The 22,826-nt window shown below is 32.6% G+C and overlaps 1 protein-coding gene across 1 annotated transcript in view; it reads right to left on the reverse strand.

Moving 5' to 3' along the window:
* LOC101889977 (glucose transporter type 1) overlaps positions 1 to 22,826 on the reverse strand; it is a 164,048-nt gene that overhangs the window by 12,217 nt on the left and 129,005 nt on the right. Inside the window, exons 15-17 of the mRNA XM_059131636.1 lie at positions 18,556 to 18,759; positions 18,350 to 18,489; positions 1,522 to 1,625 (exon numbers count right to left, since the gene is read on the reverse strand). Coding sequence (XP_058987619.1) covers positions 1,522 to 1,625; positions 18,350 to 18,489; positions 18,556 to 18,759 — 448 coding nt within the window. The remainder of the gene's footprint in view (positions 1 to 1,521; positions 1,626 to 18,349; positions 18,490 to 18,555; positions 18,760 to 22,826) is intronic.

The raw sequence follows: 22,826 nt of genomic DNA on the forward strand, positions 1-22,826 counted from the left end.
GAAGGAGCTTTGGGCTTTACTTTAGCGTGGACCAATATCCTATATAACGGTACCTACAGATTTACCTGTCAACATTTTCAAGCAAATCAGTTTTATCTTGACAATTTTACACATTCCGTGGTTGGTATAATTCTCGAAAAAAAAAATTAAATATAAGTCCATTTTTTTGATTTTCGGTACATTTAAGGATTCTGCCTCAATTTCCAATCCAATATTTTGGCTTTTTTGGCCATGGTTATATTTACTACTCCTAAATATGTTAGAGGGTTTCCATCTCAATGTCCAACCAAATCATCAGTTATTTAACATTTCGGATAGAGGGTTCGTCCCACTGTACATAACGTTATGTTTACTTCTTTATATTCCCCACACAAAAAGTAAACTGTTTTTGTGAAATATAACCCGCATGTAGCGGTATTCTAGTAAGAAAGGTCATTTCTACCAGTCGTAGTGTTTGTAATTGGGCTTATCGTTAAGATTTTAGGCGTTTTGAGAATATTGGAAAAGTTTAATATTCAGATGGAGAACATGAGAAGTTCTTGTGATTGCAATGCAATCCATTCTGTCTAATTGCGAGCGAAGTTCTGAAAGTTATAAATTTATTGCCTGCCCCCGTACATTCTAACGTATTTCCTTCATCTATGTTATCTTCAAACTTTTAACGTCACCTCTTTTATACACCTTTGTAACCAACATATAACATACATATATATATATATATATATATATATATATATATATATATATATATATATATATATATATATATATATATATATATATATTTATATATTACCAATCTCTATTTTTTATAATTAAGAACTAAACAAACAATTATGGGATAGGTAAATTAAATGCATGAGAAATGATTAAACTGTGAGAATGAGTATTCAACTATGAAATGGATATGGAAATGAAGATGTGAATGGGTTTGATGATGATGATGATAGATGCGATGATGAGCAGATGGGTAATTTCATGGGGATTCAAGTCTCTAGTGTTTGTTAGTAGATGGCTGTGTATACTGTGTTAATAATAATGAAAAAAAAATTATTGAAATTATATTTTAACTAAAAATATAAGCAACAATAAATTAAAATTATATCACACATTATGGATGCCAAATGCTTTAGGAATAAATTTCTAATTTGAATATTTTTCGAATTGCAATTTCAGACAGCGAATCGGAGTCGAGTGAACAAGTGTGTTTTGCCAAATATTATCTTTTTAAGAGTGCATTCTATAACTATTCGAAAAAAGTAGTTTTTTCTTTGGCTTAGAAAAACTTGTTAATTCGATTCCGATTCCATTGTAAATATTTATTATGTTTTGTTATATAATTATGTTTTTCTTTGAAAATAAAAAAAATAATTTCTTAATAAATAAATCTCATATAAAAAACAATGTTACATTTGTGTTAGACGTTATACAATTATATAAGTGTGTGTGTGTGTGAGGTTATGTTTGTATATTAATTAGTACGAGTACATTTCGTATGGAATTATAGTATTAATTTCTTACGTGAATCATGTTGGGTTTTCTCCTCAGACACCATGAGGGCGGCATGTTCGATGCCCGAATTCATGCTTTGTGGCTCCGAACTATTTGTGAAGTTTTGCGTACTCCTGAAATTCGCACACTCTACGATTATGTTTTAAATTGTATGGGTTGTTTTTTTTTTTTTTTTTTTTTTTTTTTTTGGTTTTGTTTTGGAATATTAACAAGATTTTTTATTTAAACTAAAAAATTGAAAAAATTATACATTGTTAATGGGAAACTGTTGTAAATCTTGTCAGTTTTTATTTGTTTGCGAAATTATTTTTTTTTTTGCATTTTCAGCGCCCTCCCGATTTTAGGTAGTTTGAAGGTAGTTGAAGTATTCACCGAATTTACGGAATTCATTTTATATCAGCCAAAATCCTGTACTATTGCATACTTTCGGGGGTTAGATTACATTGTACAAAAAGAAAACATTTATTTTTCAAAAATTGTGGCAAAAACTTTAGTAGATAATCAAAGTAGGACTAAAATGGGATGACACGTTTTAGCTTTGGAAGTTTACATTGCAAAATAGAGAGAGAGAGAGCAAAATACCCATTCCTCCACATTTTTTTTAAATTTTCTGATTATTATTCATCAGAATCGTTGCATTATAGATACACCGTTTTCGGTAGTATTATTAATAACAATTAAAAAAATATTAAAAGTTCGGCCGGGCGAACTTTGAATACCCTCCATTAATTGGAACAAATTTGGAAATAAAATCCTTAAAAAATTCTGTTAAAATATTAAAAATACCGAATATAGCCGTTATTTTGGTGCCAGTACGACGTGGACCAAAATATTAGCCTTCTGTCTCAATTCGTTCGAAAGATAACGTGATTACAACAGATAGACAGACGGACATCGACTTAGAATTTTACGCTAATCAAGAATATATATACTTTGTTGGGTCTGACATGATTATTTCGAGGAGTTACAAACGGAATGACAAAGGTAATATACCCTCCATAGTATGGTGGAGGTATAACAACACGAGGAATATTTTGGTCAACCATTTTATGTCTCAAATCACAAATGGGCTCTTTTTTATACCCTCATGTCAGACCCAACAAAGTATATATATTCTTTCGAACGAATTGAGATAGAAGGCCAAAATGTTGCACACATTTATTTATTTTTCCAGTAGGCAGGTTAAATTCAAATTACGTATTTAGAGCTCGTAATGGGAACTACAGTCTGTGACAAAAAATTGTCTATGCAGGTCCAGGCCTTCGTATAGGCCCCACATACCAGTACCTCCCTATATTCGGTATTTTGACGAGTTTAGGTACAATACCCACCGAAATTGTTTGAGACGCGTATTTCAAGTTCGTTGTGGATGCTACAACCTATGGCAGAAAATTGTCTATGCTGGTTCAGGTCTTCGCACAGCTCCGATATAACGCTACCTCCCTTTATATGATATTTTGATGATTTTAACTACATTATTCACCGTTTATTTCATGTTTCGAATTTCAATATGGTAATGAGTTATGACAAACAATTCCCATGTAGGACCACGTTGTATAGACACCAACACCAAGGGCTATATTCGGTATTTTTAAAATTTTAACAGAATTTTTTAAGGATTTTATTTCCAAATTCGTTCAAAATGGTGGAGGGTATTCAAAGTTTGGTCCGGTCGAACTTACTGCTTTTTAAATTGTTTTTTTTTTTTGAAAAATTGTTAAAAAACATTGTCGTAACAGTAAAAAACATTTTACTAAAATATTTGTCATCAAATCCTACTACAAGTCCCAGAATATATCAAACCTCTAAATCACACCTACACGCCAGGAATGCATGTATATTAAAACCACATTTTAAGGTTAAAGCCTTACTTTTTAAAAACTTATGCAAAATACTCCTACAAAGCATAATTTTGGAAGGATGACGTAAGAGACAAACATTTTCTTCACCAAATTCACTGTACGTCGCCATAGAAAAGAAATTTATATTTCTATTATAGGTATATCAAGAAATTCACTGTTTTAATTTTTCAAAAAAAAAGCAAGTTAAAAGTTATCAGACGGTTTTGCCGACAGATGTATACCTTCAGTCAATTTTCGATTATTTAAATATATTTTGACTTTTGTTATGGTTATTCAAACTGTTGACTCTCTATAGAGTACGTTCCTAGTATAAATAAATATGACATAAATATTGCGACATGCCCGGTTTGGACTATATTGGTTATTTCCTTCACTTTATATGAGAGATGTAATAATTTTTAGAAAATGTGCGTGAGGTACCAAATATGGAGTATTCCATTGTTATACTTCATCTAATACAGATAAAAATATTGGCATGTACAGAATCGAAATCATAAATTTCATATTCGTCTCAGGTTTCTGGTTGAAAGAAATATTTAGATATAGCAAGTTTTAAAAAAATGCTTCGCAAGTTAAGACAGATAAAAGTATTGAAAATTGTGACAATTAGTGGGTGCGGTACCGCAGATATCTTTTTTTTGAAATCTCTAACCCGATATGGGGGAGTTACCAAAGAAATGGTTCAATCTCTTCCATCTTGTGGGGGAGATACCAGAACGAATGGACCGATATATTCCATCTTCATAGCAGATCTTGTGTTAGTAGAAGAAATGGTGAAATATGAAGAGAACCGGATGCATATTTCGGATTTAAAAATTGTTTTCGTTATTCGAAACTTTGACCCCTTGTGGGGGAGGTACCCGAACTCAAATATCTTTTTAACAGAACTTGTGTTGATAGAAATATTGTGGGGAGTATCCGATTTGGTCCAAACTTGGTACATCGTCATAATATTATCAAACTTAGATTGAGTTCGGAGATGGGCAATATCGGTCCACTCCTTCTGGTATCTCCCCAAAAAAAGATCGCAATTTTCAAATAAAATATTTTACTGCACACAGAGAAAGAGAGAGAGAGAGAGAAAATATAATCCGACTTTGCTCCATCTTTGCAAATCCTAATATTTGCATAAGTGCTAGTTCAGGTGCGAAAATGGACAATATCGGTCCACTCCATTAAGTACCTCCCCCACAAAGGGTCAACATTTTGAATAATTACAACTCTTATAGAATGTGATGTTCAAATTACACATATCACAATATTTTTCTTAATCCAAGGTTTGGTGTGAAGATGGTATATATCGATCCATTCCTTCTGGTACCTCCCCCACCAATGGTCAAAATTTTGAATATTCAGAAAGCTTTTAAAACACGACATCCGATTCCATTCAGACTTGGCACATCTCAATATTTCCATCAACCCAAGTCTTTTATGAAGGTGATAGGAGCGGACTATTCCATCTGGTACCTCCCCCACAAAGGGTCAAAATTTTGAATAACCAAATTACACATATCACAATATTTTTATTAGGTCTGGTGTGAAGATGGTATATATCGATCCACTCCTTCTGGTATCCCCCCACAAAGGGTCAAAATTTTGAGTATCCATAAAGCTCATAAAACCCGAAAATAACGTCCATTCAGCCTTGGTACATCTCATTATTTCCATCAACACAAGATCTCTTATACAGATAGTAGCGATCGGACCATTTCTTTTGGTACCTCCCCCACATAGAGTTCAAGATTTTTGAAAAACAAAACGCTTAAAGATAGCGTAATAGGCATCCAACTCTCTTCACATTTCACATATCCGTATGTATTGTGAGGATGAGGATCCAACCCCTTCTGGCAACTTACCCACAAAGGGTCATAATTTCCAATAATTATAACTGTCATAACTTGTAAAACCTATCAGCGATTCTTTACAACTTGCGATATCTATATATTTATCTTAACCAGAAATCTCACATGAATATTCAATTTATCGAAATTTATGATTTCGCAAAAAATTGGATATAAATATTAGATTTCCTTCAAATTTTGCACATACCAGTATTTTTATCTGTATTATATGAAGTATAAAAATGGAATAATTCGGTCCGCTATGTCTGTAACCACACGCATATTTCCACATTTTCCAACAAATTACACATATCTCATATAAAGTATAGGAAGTAGTCGATATAGTTCAATCTGGAATTGGTCAATATTGGCCAACTGCTTCGGAACCTCCCCCAAAAAGGGTGACCAACAAGGCTGGGGTATACATCTGTCTTCAAAACCGACTGATACTATATTATTATTATTTTTTTTTTTTTTTTTGAGTACATTGATGCAAATATTTTTTGATATGCAGTGAAAATAGACTTTTCTTTTCCTTTGTCGCTTATTATATAATTTGTTGAAGAATATTTTTGTCTTTGACGTCATCCTTCTATAATGATGCTTTGCTGGAGATATTTGCATAAACTCTCACAAAGTAGTGCTTTAACTTAAAAATGTGTTTTTTAATATATATGAATTCCTGCCGTTTAGATAAGATCTAGACTTTGAACATCTTCTAGAACAATTTTATGACAAATAATTTGGTGAAATATTTTGACTTGCTACGATTCCGTTTAAAGGGAGTTCCCTTTTACCATATTTTCGAAAAATGACCAAAAAGTTCCCTATGATAACTCGTTTGAGGGTTATTTTTATCTGCAATTTTGCCTAAAAAGCACGGATTCCGAGGAATCTTAATCCGAAAATTACCAAAAGTGTTGAAGAGGGGGCAAACTTTTAAAATGCCGATACACGTGTCCTATTTCTTATCTCTTTCATAATCTGTTGGATTTTTCGCGTAATTATTTTTTTTGTGTTGCACAGTGCTTTTAAGATCTGTTAAACGATAATCGCTAAAATGGCGAAGAAAATTGCCTCCGAAAAAACGAATAATTTTGTGTGACCGACAATTTTGCAAAACAAGAGTTGAAATAATATGATCATGAGGATATGTATATTTGGTTTTTTTTCCAGAGGTAGGTATTTGTACCGAGAATCCGGGAAAAGTATTTTTTTCTTGGGGGATACTTGTGCCCAGATATTTGAAATCGGGACGCGGATCCAGTAGACCGATATGAAGAATACATGTATAATTTTAAAGCAAATATTTATTCAAGTCACGGTTTGGGAGTTGTATTAAAATTATCACTTTTTTGAAAAAAATGCCCAATAGTCGAAAACGCCTCCTTTTAGGAATCCACAAAATATTATTGTTGACAATATAACATTTTCAAAATATGTGTTTTATCTTTATTGGATCCAGAGATATGGGTATTTGGACCATGGTTCGGTGTTGGACATACCTAGAGGAGAAAAGCCCAAACTTCGGTCTACCTAAAACATCATCAAATTCAGAAAAGCTTTGGTTCGCTGTACTGAATACAAGCGGGTTGTCTGGCTATAATTTGGAATATTTTTTATGATCTCCATAATGGGCCATTTTTCGAATTCTTTGGGGTTTTATAAAATGTTAGGGTCAAAAAATCGATAATAACTCACGAAAAAATAACTCCAAAATTTGACCACCCAAAAGAAACCATTTTTTCATATCGGTTTAGTGGATCCGGATCTAATCCGGGTCCGTCCCCAACGAAAACAAGTGAAAAATACAGCTAAGTTCGGCCGGGCCGAACCATCTGTTTATATCGGTTAATGGATCCGGTTCTAATCCGGGTCCATCCTCAAAGAAAACAAGTGAAAAATACAGCTATGTTCGGCCGGGCCGAACCATTTTGAAAGAAATTGAAAAATTAAAAAAAGAAATCGTAGAAAAATATCTTTCAAATGAAATCCCTTATATGGAGGCTATACGAAGACGTGTTCCTTCGTAAGTGTTATAATATTTATTACGAACTTCAATTACGAAATTTGAAACAATTCCGGTGAGTAATGTCGCTAAAATCATAAAATACCGACAATATGGAGGTATCATTATATGGGCGCTATGCGAAAACGTGGATCTGCATAGACCATTTTTTGGTATGCATTGTAGTATCCATTACGAATTTCAGTTACGAAATTTGAAACAATTCCAGTTAATAATGCCCCTAAAATCATCAAAATACCGAATATCGGGAGGTATCGTTATATGGGGGCGATACAAGGACGTGAACGAGCATACACGATTTTATGTCATAGTCTGTAGGTACCTGTTGCGAACTTTAAATAAGAAATTTGCAACTATTCCGATAAAAAATGCCTCTAAAATCATCAAAATACCGAATATTGGGAGGTACCCTTATATGGGGGCTATATGAAAACTTGGACCTAAATGACCCATTTACGAACTTAACTTGTCCACTGGCAAAATACACATGCGTGCAAAATTTTAGAATTTTATCTCAATGTGTTCGAAAGATAGCGTGATTTCAACGGATAGACAGACAGACGGATAGACAGACGGACGGACGGAATTTTAGGCAGATCAAGAATATATATACCTTGTTGGGTGTGCCATGAGCATTTCGAGAAATTTCAAACGCAATGACACATTTAATATACCCTCCATAGTATGGTGGAGGTTATAAAAATACTTTCCCGAAATAAGGGTACAAATATATAATTCTGGAAAAAATTAAAAAAAAAAATCCTACAGCTTTTTGAAAAGCAATCACAATTTGTTATAAGTAAGTCTTTTTCCCGAAATATTTCTATTTTTATTGAAATGTCTTTTTTGAAAGTCCATAGAATGTAAATTTGGCCTTTGAATTTCCACTGACTGTCATTTACATCAATTTCTTTAAATAAAAATTCAATAAATTTAAATTTGATCAATAATTAATTATGATTACAAATTGTGTATGAGATGGTTGCTTAGTTAAAAATGAAAATAAAATTGAAAAATAATTTAAAAGAAATTTAATAAAAAAAGAAAAATAAAAACAATGTTAATACTTACGAATTATATAACTAAAATCAATGGTTTTTTTACTTTGATTTTTATTTAATTTTTTTTTTTCAAATTAAATTTTAAAATTATGTCGATTATCACGATTTTCATTATTGAAAAAATTGAAAATTATGAAAATTATGTTGAAATAATGTGAAATTACGAACATACTTTTATTTTAATTTGTTAATATTTTTATGATGAACGGCAGATTTTTAGACAAAACTTAGGATTAATATCCAACGCATAACCATATGTTAGGTTATTGTTTCTCATTTAAGCATCTCTATACATCTTTGAGATACCTGGTAATTTTGTTATTTCTAAAGGCTTAGCTTGAACCCGGATATTTTATATTACATTTTTTTTTTTTTTTTTTTTTTTTTTGAAAACCTTAGACATATTATTATTTCTGGTGATTGCTGATACTATATTCCTTAGTCTTAACATAGATGAAAAAACACATTTTCTTGGAAGTTTTATAGAGCTTTCTTTTATTAATATATAAAAATAAAAAAGAACTAAGTGTTGCATTAAACACTTGTCTTTATCGGCAATGGGTGACAAATTAAGACAAAAACAAATATTGCAAAAAGGAATTAAAATTAACAAATGTGGGTACAAAAAAAGATACTTAAGAATTACAACAAGTAAAACAAAATTAAGAATTGTGTTGTTTGGGTCGTGAGGTGTTATCGGAATCACGTGATGAAATTTCAATTTCTTCGGTTTCCGATTTAATGCTACGCGTGGTTGCAGTGTCTTCGCTAAGGTGTTGAAAATGATAAAAAATGAAACAAAAATATAGAAAATAAAAACAAATTAAAATAAATAAATCAAAGAAAATAAGAATGCACACGTGAAAATATCATGCAAAATTTAACAAGGTAAGCATTTCGAATTCTCAGAAAAATACCGAATATTAGGAGGATTAACCCAGTTATCTGCAATGTTTCGTGGGGAAAACCTACATTTTTGCTGATTATTTTTTTAAATAATACAATACAATCTTGCACAAATGCTACCTTTGTTACCGAGGCATTTGGCCTAAATGTACCCCTCTCTGTTGTGCTGAGTGGTATTCAAAACAATTTCACATAAAAACACAATTTCCAAAATGCCAGACTTCTGCCCTGACTTTAACTCTCTCTTCATGCGAAATTGTGTGTCGATTGGTTTTTAAAACTTCAAAAACAGTAAACTTCTATTCTGACCCTAACACATAGTGTTGCAGGTGTAAAAATAATAAAAAATGTTCAAATCAAAATTTTAAGTCAAATATGAAAAAATCGCATGCGATAAAAATTTTGACAAAGAAAAACTAATAAAAAGGCATATTTTTGCGATTTTCTTTTTGGTTTTTTTTTTTTTAACATAAAAGTTATGGTCTATTTTACCCGCTAAATAAACAAAATGTTAAGTTTCTGCTCAGCCCTATGCTAAATTCAGTCGATTGATCTATAATTGCGACCTGTAGAGCAGCTGCAAAATCAGGAAATTTTTCTAATTTTGGTCCATTTCAACCCATAAATATTTTGCGATCATCTCCAAAAATAATTCTGATTCTGATCTGACCTTAACCACACCTTCATTCTCAATTTCGTTATGATCGGTCCATAATTGCGACCTGTGATAACAAACTATCATGGACAGATGGACGAACGGACATACATAGCTAGATCGACTCGGCTTGGCGTGATAGGAAGATCCATTTATAGTTTCCTATGTCGGGAACTAATATTTCGAGGTGTTACATAATCTTGGGGCCAATCAAACGCATAATACCCTAACAACAACAGTATGTAGGGTATAAAAATTGAAAAACTTTCGTAAATGTGGTTAAAATCATTTAAATACCGCATTCCTGAAGCTACAGTTATATGGGGTTGTAGGAAAACCAACATACGCCATTACGAACCATAATTAACGAATTTAAAACAATCCATAAAAAAATGTGGCTTTAATTGTTAAAATATCGAATATCCGGAGGTAGGGGCCATTGAAAAACTTGGACCCATAAACACGATTTTCAACCACCGAATGTAGAATCCATTAAAAAAAGTTAAAGGCCGTCTGTTTTAAACATTTTACTGAAATCATTATAAACCCTAATATTAGTAGGTACCGTTATGTGGGTGCTATGAAAAACGTGGACCTATATATAGACAATATCCTTCAAAGAAAATAGAACCTATTACGAACAATAAATACGGAATTTTAAACAATTGTGATAGAAAATGTGTCTTTAATAAATGGCCCTATAATGAACATCTTCTGCCAGAGAATGTAGTGACCCCAAGAACTATAACTACCCAATTTTAAACAATTCCCTTGGCAAATGTTTCTAATTTTTTTGCCAGATGAAGAAGTGTTCATTACTAATTTAAAATATCAAATTGTAAACAATTCGAGGGATACGGGTATATGGGGTCCACCCGATATCGTGGACCGATATCCCCCATCTTTTTTGCAAACAAACAAAAAATGTAAATCGGCGGGGCCGACTATATGATACCCTACACCACTATGCGTATTTAGTTGAGCTCCCGTAACAAAAAAGTTTATATTGGAAATGTATGTGAAGTCGATCATACCAACTATGAACCTTATTTGAATGCGTATCATGGCTTTAGAGTAGTCACAATTTGGAAACTATACCCAACGCAACAAATTTGACGAAGGTCAAATAATACTGAAGTATGGCGCATGGTATGACTTCGATAAGAACTATATTGAAAAATATTTACTGCAGCAATAGATATACCGGACCGAATTTCACCGAACGGAAAAATTCGGTTGAATATGAAAAAGTCTATTCATTTTGGGCTGATATTACGTATATGGTGAGCTGTAACCGTAAAGTCGGATGAAGAGGTATATCGAAGCTATATAAAAATCTGAATCGATCAGGATTAAATTTGGCTGTATCTGGTTCCGGTATCATATATTCTTGTTGTAGAGTGCATATTACGCATGTGAGGAACTTTTACACCAAATCGCATGAAACATATATATGGGAGCTATAGCTATATTTGAACCGATTTTCACCAAAATTTGAAGTACTTGCTTCTGGGCTGAATTCTCTCGGAATAGCCACGATTCAGTTCATTTTCGCAGAAATTAGACATTTGGTGTACAACAAACCTGAAATCGGATGAAAATATATATGAGCTATGTACAAATCTGAACCGATCTTGACAAAATTTTAAGCACTTATTTCTGAGCTGTACCTGATATGTGGTACCCAAAATCATTGTTGTAGAGTGCATATTAATACTTTAACACCAAATCGGATGAAACATACATATGGAAGCTATATCCAAATCTGAACCGATCCCGATAAAAATTGAGAGAGGTATATCTGGGTGGTGTCTGCTATCTAATAACAAATGTCATTGTTGTAGAGTACATATTCAACACCAAATCGGATGAGACATGTTATTGATGGGCATGGGAGCTATATCTGAACCGATCAAACCAAATTCGAAGTGCTTGCTTATGAGCTGAGTTAGGATGCATGTGCGAAAATTCAATCCATTTGGGCTGATATTAAGCGTTTGCTGCACAGTAACCGTGAACTCGGATAAAGATATATATAGAACCTATATAACCAAATCTGAACCGATCTTGATAACATTTGAGAGAGATATTTCTGAGCTCATTGTTATGGATTTCATGTTACGAAAGTGAGAGATTTAAACATCAAATCGGATGAAACATATGTATATGCGAGCTATACTTGCCAAACTTCTAAACTAAATTCGGCCGGTTGTGCCTGTTACAAACAAATGCACAAAGACATAACAACCTGTACCACAGCTTGGCATAGGGTATAAATAGGGCTAGGGCTGTGTTTTTTTATTTATTTTTTTTATTGAAATTGAGATATGGAGAACACGGCACGTTTTGTTTTTTATTTTCGAAAATTTCAATTTTAATATTTTGGAAAATAGGTTTATTTTCAAAAATCGTAAGGGATATCGAAAAAAATTTTAACTGCACAAATGAGCGAACCCAAGAATAATTCAGCACAACTTCCCTTTTTCGAAAAATATTCGTTATTTTGATGATTTTAAATACATTATTAGCCGGAATTCTTTCAAATTCAGTATTTGAAGTCCATAATGGGTAGTACCATCGACCGAAAATTGCCTATTCAGGTCCAATTTTTAGTATAGTTCCCAAATAACGTTAATGGATACAACAAACAGTCTATGACAGAAAATTGTCCGTGCAGGTCCACGTCTTCGTATAGCCCCCATATAACGGCACCTCCCGATATTTCGCATTTTGTTGTTAACGGTATTATTCACCGGAATTGTTTTAAATTTGGCATTTGAAGTTCATAGTGGATATTACAGTCTATGACAGAAAATTGGCTGTGCAGGTCCACGTTTTCGTATTGCCCCCATATAACGACATCTCCCGATATTTGGTATTTTGATGAATTTAGCGACATTATTCAATGTTTCAAATTTGGCATTTGAAGTTCATAATGGGTACTTGACCGAAAATTGCCTATTCAGGTCCACAATTCCGTATAGCCCCCACATAACGGTATATTCGCTATATTCGGTATTTTGATGAATTTTGCGACATTATTTACCGGAAGTATTTGAAGTTCCTAATAGTTACTGCAGCTTATGCCAGGAAATTACATATGCAGGCCCAGGTCTTTGTATAGCCCTCATATAACGGTACCTTCCTATTTTCGGTGTTTTGATGATTTTAGCGACATTATTCACCGGAATTATTTCAAGTTTCGTATTTGAATATCGTAATTGCCTATGACTAAAATTTGCTTATACAGGTCCACGTCTCCGTATAGGTCCAATATAACGATAACTTAATATATTCCGCATTTTTATGATTTTTAGCAATATTTTCCAAAGTTTTTTTTGAAAAATTTCAAATTTCTTCTTGATTTCAAATTTCTTCTTGTTTACTTGTTGTTTTTGAGGTTATACGCCTTGTTTCTTGTTTTGATTATCCGGTTCAATATAAATTTTGCATACAATTTTCTCACGAGTGCATCAAAATAATATTTTAAGAAAATTCAAATTAGAAATACAAATTCAAATAAAAATTATAATTTAATTTTTAATTAATGTTGTGTTGCTGTCGTTAGTTTAAGTGATAATTTTCTCTGAGTTATGCTTGTGTGTGTGTGTGTATGTGCGTGTGAGGCGAAGGAATGATGAGAGATAGAGCTAATTTATGGTAAGTAAAAAGGCATGAAGAACAATAACGAACGATTTGTTGTTGTTGGTTTGGATGTAGTGGTTGACATGATGAAGACTGATAGAAAAAGGACGATCCATAGCAAATGTTTCTTAAAAAATACTTTTTATTTTTTTATTTTAATTTCAAGGTTTATTCAGGTTCGAATGAAAGTTTCACAATATTTACAACACACAATTTGGGAATGTATCAATTTTTTTATTTATTTATTTATTTTTTTTTAATTTAAAATTGAAATTTAGAAAATTCAATGAAATGTGAAATGAAAGAGTAGTAGACGAACAGTTGTTTACAAAAGGGTTATTTGAAGTGTTGATTATTTAGCATTCAAAGCATTCATTCCAAAAGTAAATGAAAACTAGTTAGGCTATCCTGGTTGTTGTTGATTATTCGAAAGGGAGGAAGAATGAGTTTGATTGGTAGTTTTGGATTGATAAAGAAAACATTTAAATTTATGTAGGTACATTATTATTATTATTTTTTTTTTTTTTTGTTCAAAAATATATATATGAATGTATAGTATGAAATTATAGCCAAGAGCAAAATGTAACACATGTAACATTGGACTACTTAATAAAATTGTAATATGTTTGTATACGAAATACTACAAAGATTAGAATAATTGTATTTGTTGTTTTTTCAGTTTTTATTTTCAAAATGAAAAATAAAATTGTCTTCTTTTTATTTTAAAAGAAAAATATTGTGTTTATCGGTTAGAGAAACGAAACGTAACTAATTTATTTTATTATTGCTTTGTTTAGAAAGGCAACTGCAGGGGAATTTGTTATGCTGGGTGGAATTATTTTTGTCGTTAAAAAAAGAAGAAACTTTTTTTTTATTTTTTTCAACCGTTTTTTTTTTCTTTGTTTGGGATTCGATTTGTTTTTCTTTTGTTCATCATGCAACTTACCCGTACAGTCTACTATCTCGGAAACTCCTTCTTGTGTTTCACAAAAAAATATTATTTGTTTGGTATATTTTTTGTTCATTGATTGTTAGTTTTTTTTTTTTTTTTGCGGTAACGTTAATTGAATAAAATTAAATTTTAATAATTGCATCAAAAAAGTTAAATAAAATATTTACGAAATCAGTTGTGAAATGTGCTGGTTGGAAATAAATGATTGTTTTGGTAGAGTGAATGTAAATTTTGTGAACTATAATAATGTTATTGTAGCCATGATGTGGTCAAGATTAAATGCCAAATTTACTCAGATGTGATCTGCAGGACTTTTTGGTATTGAAAATGGGCCATATAGGAACATGTTTTTATAAAGCCCCAATATGATATGATATATATGGTCACAATTATAACCTGTAAATTGGCATTATGTGACCCATTTTGTAAGAAACATCCTTGCATGAATACGTCAATATAGGTCTGAGTGTTCCTATAGTCCCAATATAATTGTACTTCCAGATATTCGGTATTTTGATGATGTATGTCACGCTTTTCACAAGTTTATATTTTGGAATTTAAAGTTCCTAATGGGTACTACAGCCTATAACGGAAAATTGCAGGTCCAAGTCTTCGTATATCCCCCACATAACGGTACCTCCATATATTAGGTATTTTGATGATTTCAGCGACATTGTTCACCAGAATTGTTTCAAATTTGGTATTTGAAGTTCGTAATGGATGCTACAGCCTAAGACAGAAAATTGTATGTGCAGGTCCACGCCCGTCCACATTGTTCATCAGAATTGTTTCAAATTTGGTATTTGAAGTTCCTAATAGGTACTACAAAATTCTGTTCGGTCGAGCTTGCTGCTTTTTAAATAGCTGTTGTACTTCTCTAGAGTTATTTTCGTTGCCGCGAAGGATCCTTGTCAAAAATTAAGAATGATAAAAAATAGCAAAACATGTGAAACGTTGGTAAACTGATCCCTACAAAAGGGAGTGGAAACCTTTGAGAGAGATCATAGTACAGACAGATTAGTATGGACATCGAGACAAGCGAGAGTCAGCTTCCCTAGACCACTCACCCACCGTGCCGTGATTAGTTGAAGTCATTAAGGCTGGTCAGATGTTAATTTGAACCAAGAGAACTAAAAAGCCACTCTATAGCTTGAACAACCTGAGAAGTAAAAATTCGCGAATCCAACAGCAACGTGAAACCAAGCCCGTTCGTTGGCCTTATTATTTGGTTGGATTCCCTTTTCATTATTAAAAAGAAACATTGGTCCTTCGAACAAGATAGATAATTAAATCTACACCCAAACTAAGCGGCTGCGTTCCTTCCTCGCATCGTACATTTGGTCCTTCGAGCCGGATATATAATCGAATCAACAATCGCACCATAAGGTTGTTCTTCTTGGTTAAATAAAAATATTGTGATGTGTGACAATCGGACTCTTACATCACATTTTGTAACAGTTATAATTATTCAAAATTTTGACACTTTTGGATGTGGAGGTAATTGATGGAGTTGACCGATATTGTCCATTTTCGCACTTGACCTAGCACTGATGCAAATATTAGCATTAGCCGCATCAGCCATATGTAGTAGTTTTTTCATATATAGTGGAAATAGAGATTTCTTTAGGAACTAATAGTGAAATTTAATGAAGAAGATATTGCTCTTCGGAGTTATAATTCGAAAATATTAGAGGATTTTTTTAATTGGGAGATTTTTGCACAAACTTACAGAAAGTACGGTTTTTACCCAAAAATATGTTTTTAATAAATGTAAGATCTAGGCTCTTGGCTATGGTAAAATTTGAACATTTTAAAAATGGCGTAAGAAAAAAAAACTTTAGGAAACGTTTGCAATCGTTTGGCTCTGTATTTTCTCGTTTCGTTCTGTATTTTCTCGAAGTAGGACACGAATAAAAATCGATATTAAGATAACGGGACTTTCCTCCACCATACATAGTATGGGGGGTATATATATATAAGTTTGTCATTCCGTTTATAACTCGTCGAAATAATCACTTTAGACATAACAAAGTATCTATTCTTGATCAACGTAAAATTCTAAGACGATTTAACCCTGTCCGTCGGTCCGTCTGTCCGTCTGTTGTAATCACGCTAGACCCAGAACAAATAGAGATAGCAAGCTAAAGTTTTGCACAGATCAGTATTTTTTGTGCAGGCAGGTCAAATTCGATATCATTTCGGGTTTTTTGATGATTTTCGGGTTTTTGATGATTTTAGCCACATTTTCCAGTGAAATTCTCTGAAAATCCACACATGGAATTCTTTCTGAGTACTTTACGCTTCGGATCAAAATTGTTTATATAGTTCTACGATGTCGTATGCCCCCATACAATCGTCTGAGCTCTTTTTGAGTATTTTACGCCCTGGAAAAGAATTGTCTATATAAGTCTACGATATCGTATAGCCCTCATACAACGGTACCCCCGAAATTCGGTATTTGATGATTGTAGCCAAATTTTTAAATGAAATTGTCCGTAAATACACAAAGAGATTTTCTTCTGGGTACTTTACCCCTGGAAGATTATTGTCTATATTGGTCCACCATATCGTATATCCCCCATATAACGGTACCTCCCTATATTCTGTATTTTGATGATTTTAGCTACATTTTCCAATTGAATTGTCTAAAAATCCATAATAGAAGTTCTTTTTAAGCATTTTACTCCCTGGAACAGAATGTCTGTATAGGTCCACAATATCGTATAGCCCACATACAACGGTACCCATCGATATTTTGACGATTTTAGGGACATTTTTTCGTCGGAGTTTTCTCAAATTTCGTACCTAGACCGGAGTTGTCTCAAATTTCGTATTTAGAGTTCGTAATGGGAACTACAGTCTATTACAGAAAATTTTTCTATGCAGGTCCAGGCCTTCGTATAGGCCCTATATATCAGTACCTCCCTATATTCGGTATTTTCCTGATTTTAGCTCCATTATTAACCGGATGTTTTCAAGTTTCGTATTTGAATGTTGTAATGACTTTTTACAAAAGCTGAATATGCCGGTCCACGTCTTTGTATACATAGACCCCAATATAACGGCTATATTCGGTATTCTTAAGAATTTAACAGAATTTTTAGCGGATATTATTTTTTTTTTAATTTTCAAATTCGTTTCAAATGGTGAAGGGTATTCAAAGTTCGGCCCGGCCGAACTTATTGCTTTTTTACTTGTTAATTTTTAAGATCAGTGCGGTTATGTCAACGCGTGACACGAAACAACGCGTAGCGCTTTAATACTGCGTTGGCCTTTAATGTCGAAGCTAATTTATGGAAGCCACCATCAGGAGCCTTTCATTATTCATAAACTTATTACTCAAGGCGTTCATTTTAGTATATAGGAAAATCTATCGATCGATATCCCCGTTATATATCGATATTGTCATCGTATTGATTCATATTTTAGAAATAATTTTTTTTCAAATAAACTAAACGAAAAAGGTTCGAAATTATGAACACTTTAAGTCTCGACTTTATCATTGCTACAACAACATTATTATTTAAAAAAAAAAAAAAATAAATAAAATAAAAATATATATTTTTTAAACTCTGTTAATAAACTTCCAAGTATTGTTTTTATATTCTGAGAGCGATTATATTTTTCATTGAATTTAATTGTATTAATCTAAAAACTAAAGATATTATTTTTATTGAAAAGTCGAATAATTATTTTTAGGCCTAGAAACGACAATTGAAAACAAAACAACAAAAAATAAAAACAAATCTCAAATAAAATATTTAATGAAAACTTAAAAATAGATGATGATGTAGTATGAATGATGAATAAAAATATATAGATGGAGTTTATGTATGTAAATAACAACAACAACAATAAGTGTATGACAAATGATCAAAAAATATACCTTCCATTTCCATGACGGAAGAGAGCCAAAATCTCTTCGAATGTCTTATTTTTGGTCTCAGGAACCTTCTTGTAGGTGAATATCCAAAATATGGCTAAGAATACACTAAACGGTAAGAATGTATAGTTTTCCAAAGCAGTCTGCAAGAAGAAGTGATATATGCATTATCTAATAACACGAAGAGTATAAATATTTAAGCTACTTACCTTCATACTGGGGAATCCAATGCCAACCACAAAATTGGCCATCCAATTTACCAACACCGCTATGGCCATGGCACTGGGCCGGGGGCCTTGGGAAAATAGTTCGGCCGTTATCATCCAGGGTATTGAGCCGGGACCCACCGCAAAGAAGACGACAAAGCCCAGTGTGGATACCACCGACAGATAGGACATCCAATCGATCATTTCCTGTACATAACCAAAAAACTCCTATACAAAACGTGAAGCTACCAAATTCTCGATGATTTGTAGGCTTTTTTTGGGTTTGTTTTTTTTTTAATTGTTTTAAATTAAAATTAATTAATTAAAAAATAAATGATAATTTAAATTCTCACTTAAAGGAAATGAAATCAAATAAAAAAAGTATTTACTCTGTTAACTCTGTCCTAATTATGGGTTTATGGGAAGTTGCAGAACTGATTCGATGGAATTTTGAGAGGTAAAAACTTTATAAATTCAGTTGGCCTAGTGAGGACTCGTCTTTATGAAACTTGGTATATCGGACGCTATGAGCTATGAGCTACCAGCTCTTATTCTAAGAGGTATACTTTACATTCATGGTTCACAAATGAACTAGATCAAATGAACTGATGAGACGGACGGTTAAGAGAACATGTTTTTTTTTAAATAAAGGAGAATAGCGGTGACATCTAGCATAGATGAGAGAGATTTGTTGCGTATCATAGCTTTAGAATAGTCAAAACTTAGGGACTATATTCAACTCTTTTTGTACCTCTAGTACCAAATAACTGTTGCTGTATAGTACATGATATGACTTCGATAAGAACTATATTGACAAATATTTATTGGAGCAATAGATATACCGGACCGAGTTTCACCAAATGGAAAAATTAAGTTGAATATGAAAAAATCTATCCAATTTGTGCTGATATTATATATATGGAGAACAATAATTCTAAAATCGTATGAATCGTATGTATATCGAATGTATGTAGAAATCTGAACCGATCTCGATAAAACCTGACAGAGGTATTTTCGAGTTGTATCTGTTGTCCGGTATCAAATTTTATTTTTTGTGGAGTGCATATTACGCATATGAGGGACTTTAATACCAAATCGAATGAAACATGTATATGGGAGCTATAGGTATATCTGAACTAATTTTCACCAAATTTGATGTACACTCTTCTGGGTGTAATTCAGCCAAAAGTGCCAAGATTCAGTCCATTTGGATATGCTATTAGCCATTTGAGGCTCAATAATCCTGCAATATATAAATATATGTATGGATAGGATAAACAAAATATATGTATGGATGTTATATCCAAATCTGAACCGAACTTAACAAAATTTTAGGCACTTATTTCTGAGGTGTAACTGATATCTGGAACCCAATATCATAGTTGTGGAGTGCATATTACGCATGTGAAGGACTTAAAACCACAAATTGGTTGAAACCTATATATAGGAACCGATTTTCTCCAAATTTGATATACTTGCTTCCAAACTGGACTCGGCCGGAAGTACCAAAATGCAGCCCAATTGGGCTGATATTACCTATTTGGTGCACAATGAACCTGATATCGGATATGGGAGCTATTTTCAAATCTGAACCGACCTTAACAAAATTTTAGGCACTCATTTCTGAGGTGTAACTAATATCTGGTACCAAATATTATTCTTGTGGAATGCATATTGCGCATGGGAGGGACATAAAGCCCACATCGAATGAAACCCATATATGAGAGCTATAGCTATATCTGAGCCGATTTTCACCAAATTTGTTATACTGGTTTCTTCACTGAATTCGGTCGGATATGTGAAAATTCAGATGATTTGGACTGCTATTGGAAATTTGGGGCACCATTAATCCAGAATCGGTTGAAGATATATATGGGAGCTATATCTAAATTGCAATCGATTCTCACCAATTTTAAAAGGGTTCATCCTTGACATCCTTGACCGGACAGACGGACTGACAGAAAGTGATTCTATGAAGATCCTTAAAAGTAACTATGGGGCTATCTCGCTTCCTTCTCCATGTTACAATCAAATGGACAAAGACATAATACAATTACCACTATCGATTATATACTTTCTATGGCATTTCACAATAATCGTTGCATACTTTTTGGCAAAGTATGAAAATGAAAACAAAGACATACAGGATAAGATGAAAAAACTGCAACCAACTTCAGACTGCTGTCATTTCTAAGCCACTCGTCCGACAGCTATTAAAATTATTCCAGTGACAGCTCATTATATTGTTTACAAGCGTACAAAAGCATTTTGGTGAGAATTTTCCCGGAAAAAAGTTATTCGTGCTGGAATTGAAGCGTGATAGTGTGACTTCTTTATATTCGGCTGGAAAACCACAAGTGGCTATCGTTAGAGCACTCCAGCATTTAAATGTGATTGTGTAGGCCGCCATAACAGCCAAGGGTCGCTCTCCGCTCATATTAATCGACCGTGGCATAATAAATGCCGAATATTATCGCGAAAATATTCTGGAAGGTGTATTAAAGCCTCGGGCACATTTTGACCGCAAACCTTGGATATTCCAACAAGACTCTGCACTATCGCTCTCAGCAATAGTGGTTACAAAATGAGGTTCCTCGTTTCATTTCCAGCGCACAATGGCCACCAAAATCTCCGGATACCAATCCGCTGGACTTATGTGTCTGCAGTTTTTTGGAAAGCAAAGTGTCGATCACCTCGCTGAATATACCGCGGAAATATCGCAGAATAACATTCGGGCAGCGTGCGACCGTTTCATTTGCCGTTTGAAGGCTATAATTCGTGCCAAAGGTGATCAATTCGAACAAATCTAAAGTTATTCTAAAATTTGCTGCTAATTCCGACATTTTTTTACTTTCATTCATAACAATTATGGCATTTGACTTTGTTGCAGTTTTTGTATCTCACCCTGTATATTTTTCGGCTATTTCGGATTAATAGATTTCAGCAAAATTTCCAATGCAGTTTTTGCATGTCCTCGGCCATCTATTGCCTGATAAAAAGGCAATATTTGTCCAACCTGTATAATTTTATGTCTTTGATGAAAAGTTCCACTGACATCGTTTTCGAAATTTTCGGAATAAAAAATGTCAGTACATTTTCCAATACATTTTTTGCATGTCATCGGCCATCTATTGCCTGATCAAGACATTAAAAGGCAATATTTTGAAATTAAATAAGCAATTAAAATATTCGAAATATAAAAATAAAGAATCAGTTCTCCAGCTTCTCATTTAACTCAATTTAAAATTTCGTTAATTAAAATACAATTTGATTTATTATCAAATAGTTACCTCATAAAATTCTATTTTTAATACAAACAAGCTATTATGTTATTTCGTTATTTTTATGCATGAGTTGAGTAATTTTTTGGTTTTATAGTTTTATTTTCTAAAAAACAGCTGCATTGTCACAATGGCAGTTTGAAATTCGGTTTCACTTTTTTTTGATATTTTACAGAATTCAACTGTCGCTTTAATCGTTTTTTTTATTGGCATGGAACAGTTTTGTTGTTATAAGTTTAACAATAAATAACATGTGTTTTTATTAATTTAATTATTTATAAAAAATATATATTTAAATGGTGAAGTCAAAATTTGAATTTTTGCGGCGTGGCTTTCGTGAAGTTTTTTTATTTTTTGAAACAGTGTAATAGGTGTTATTTTACACAGCTTATTAAAGTGTTTGAATGGGATTGTTATTCGTTTATTTTTTTTTTTTTTTTTTAATTTATACAATAAATTACTTGTGTTGTATTTTTCTTGTTGTATTTTTTTTTTAGTTTTTTTCGGTGTTTCATTTGTTGTTGTTAACAAAAACTTCTGTGAATTGCTTGTATTTTCTTAAGTTGTTTCGTGAAGAAGGTGACTGAATCTGGTGCTTTATCGGTGTAGATACTTGTTGTTCACCATGTCGGTTTGTTTTTAATGTAAACGAAATTGTTTTGTTCTGCAAAGCATTTTTTATTTTTGAAAATGAAAAGTGTATTTCGAAAGAAATTAGAAGTAAATTTACAAAAATTAAAAGAAAAAAAAAATAATTGTAATTTTTTTTATTTGCTATGGGACAAAAGCCTGCCAAGTCGAGAATTTTTTCATTTGAGGGGTGGGGGACAATTGAATAAATGAGTTTTTTTGGTAGAAATTTTTTTTTTTGATTTCGAATAAGGGATACTTTTTGATGTTTTCTTATGATATTTCTTCAATATCAAACCAAAAACCGAAGCCGAAATTTATTTCATAAATAATCGTAGTTTTAATAAAAAATAACCCACAAGA

This window comes from Musca domestica, unplaced genomic scaffold, assembly GCF_030504385.1.
Source record: "Musca domestica strain aabys unplaced genomic scaffold, Musca_domestica.polishedcontigs.V.1.1 9, whole genome shotgun sequence".
NCBI classification, from domain to species: domain Eukaryota; kingdom Metazoa; phylum Arthropoda; class Insecta; order Diptera; family Muscidae; genus Musca; species Musca domestica.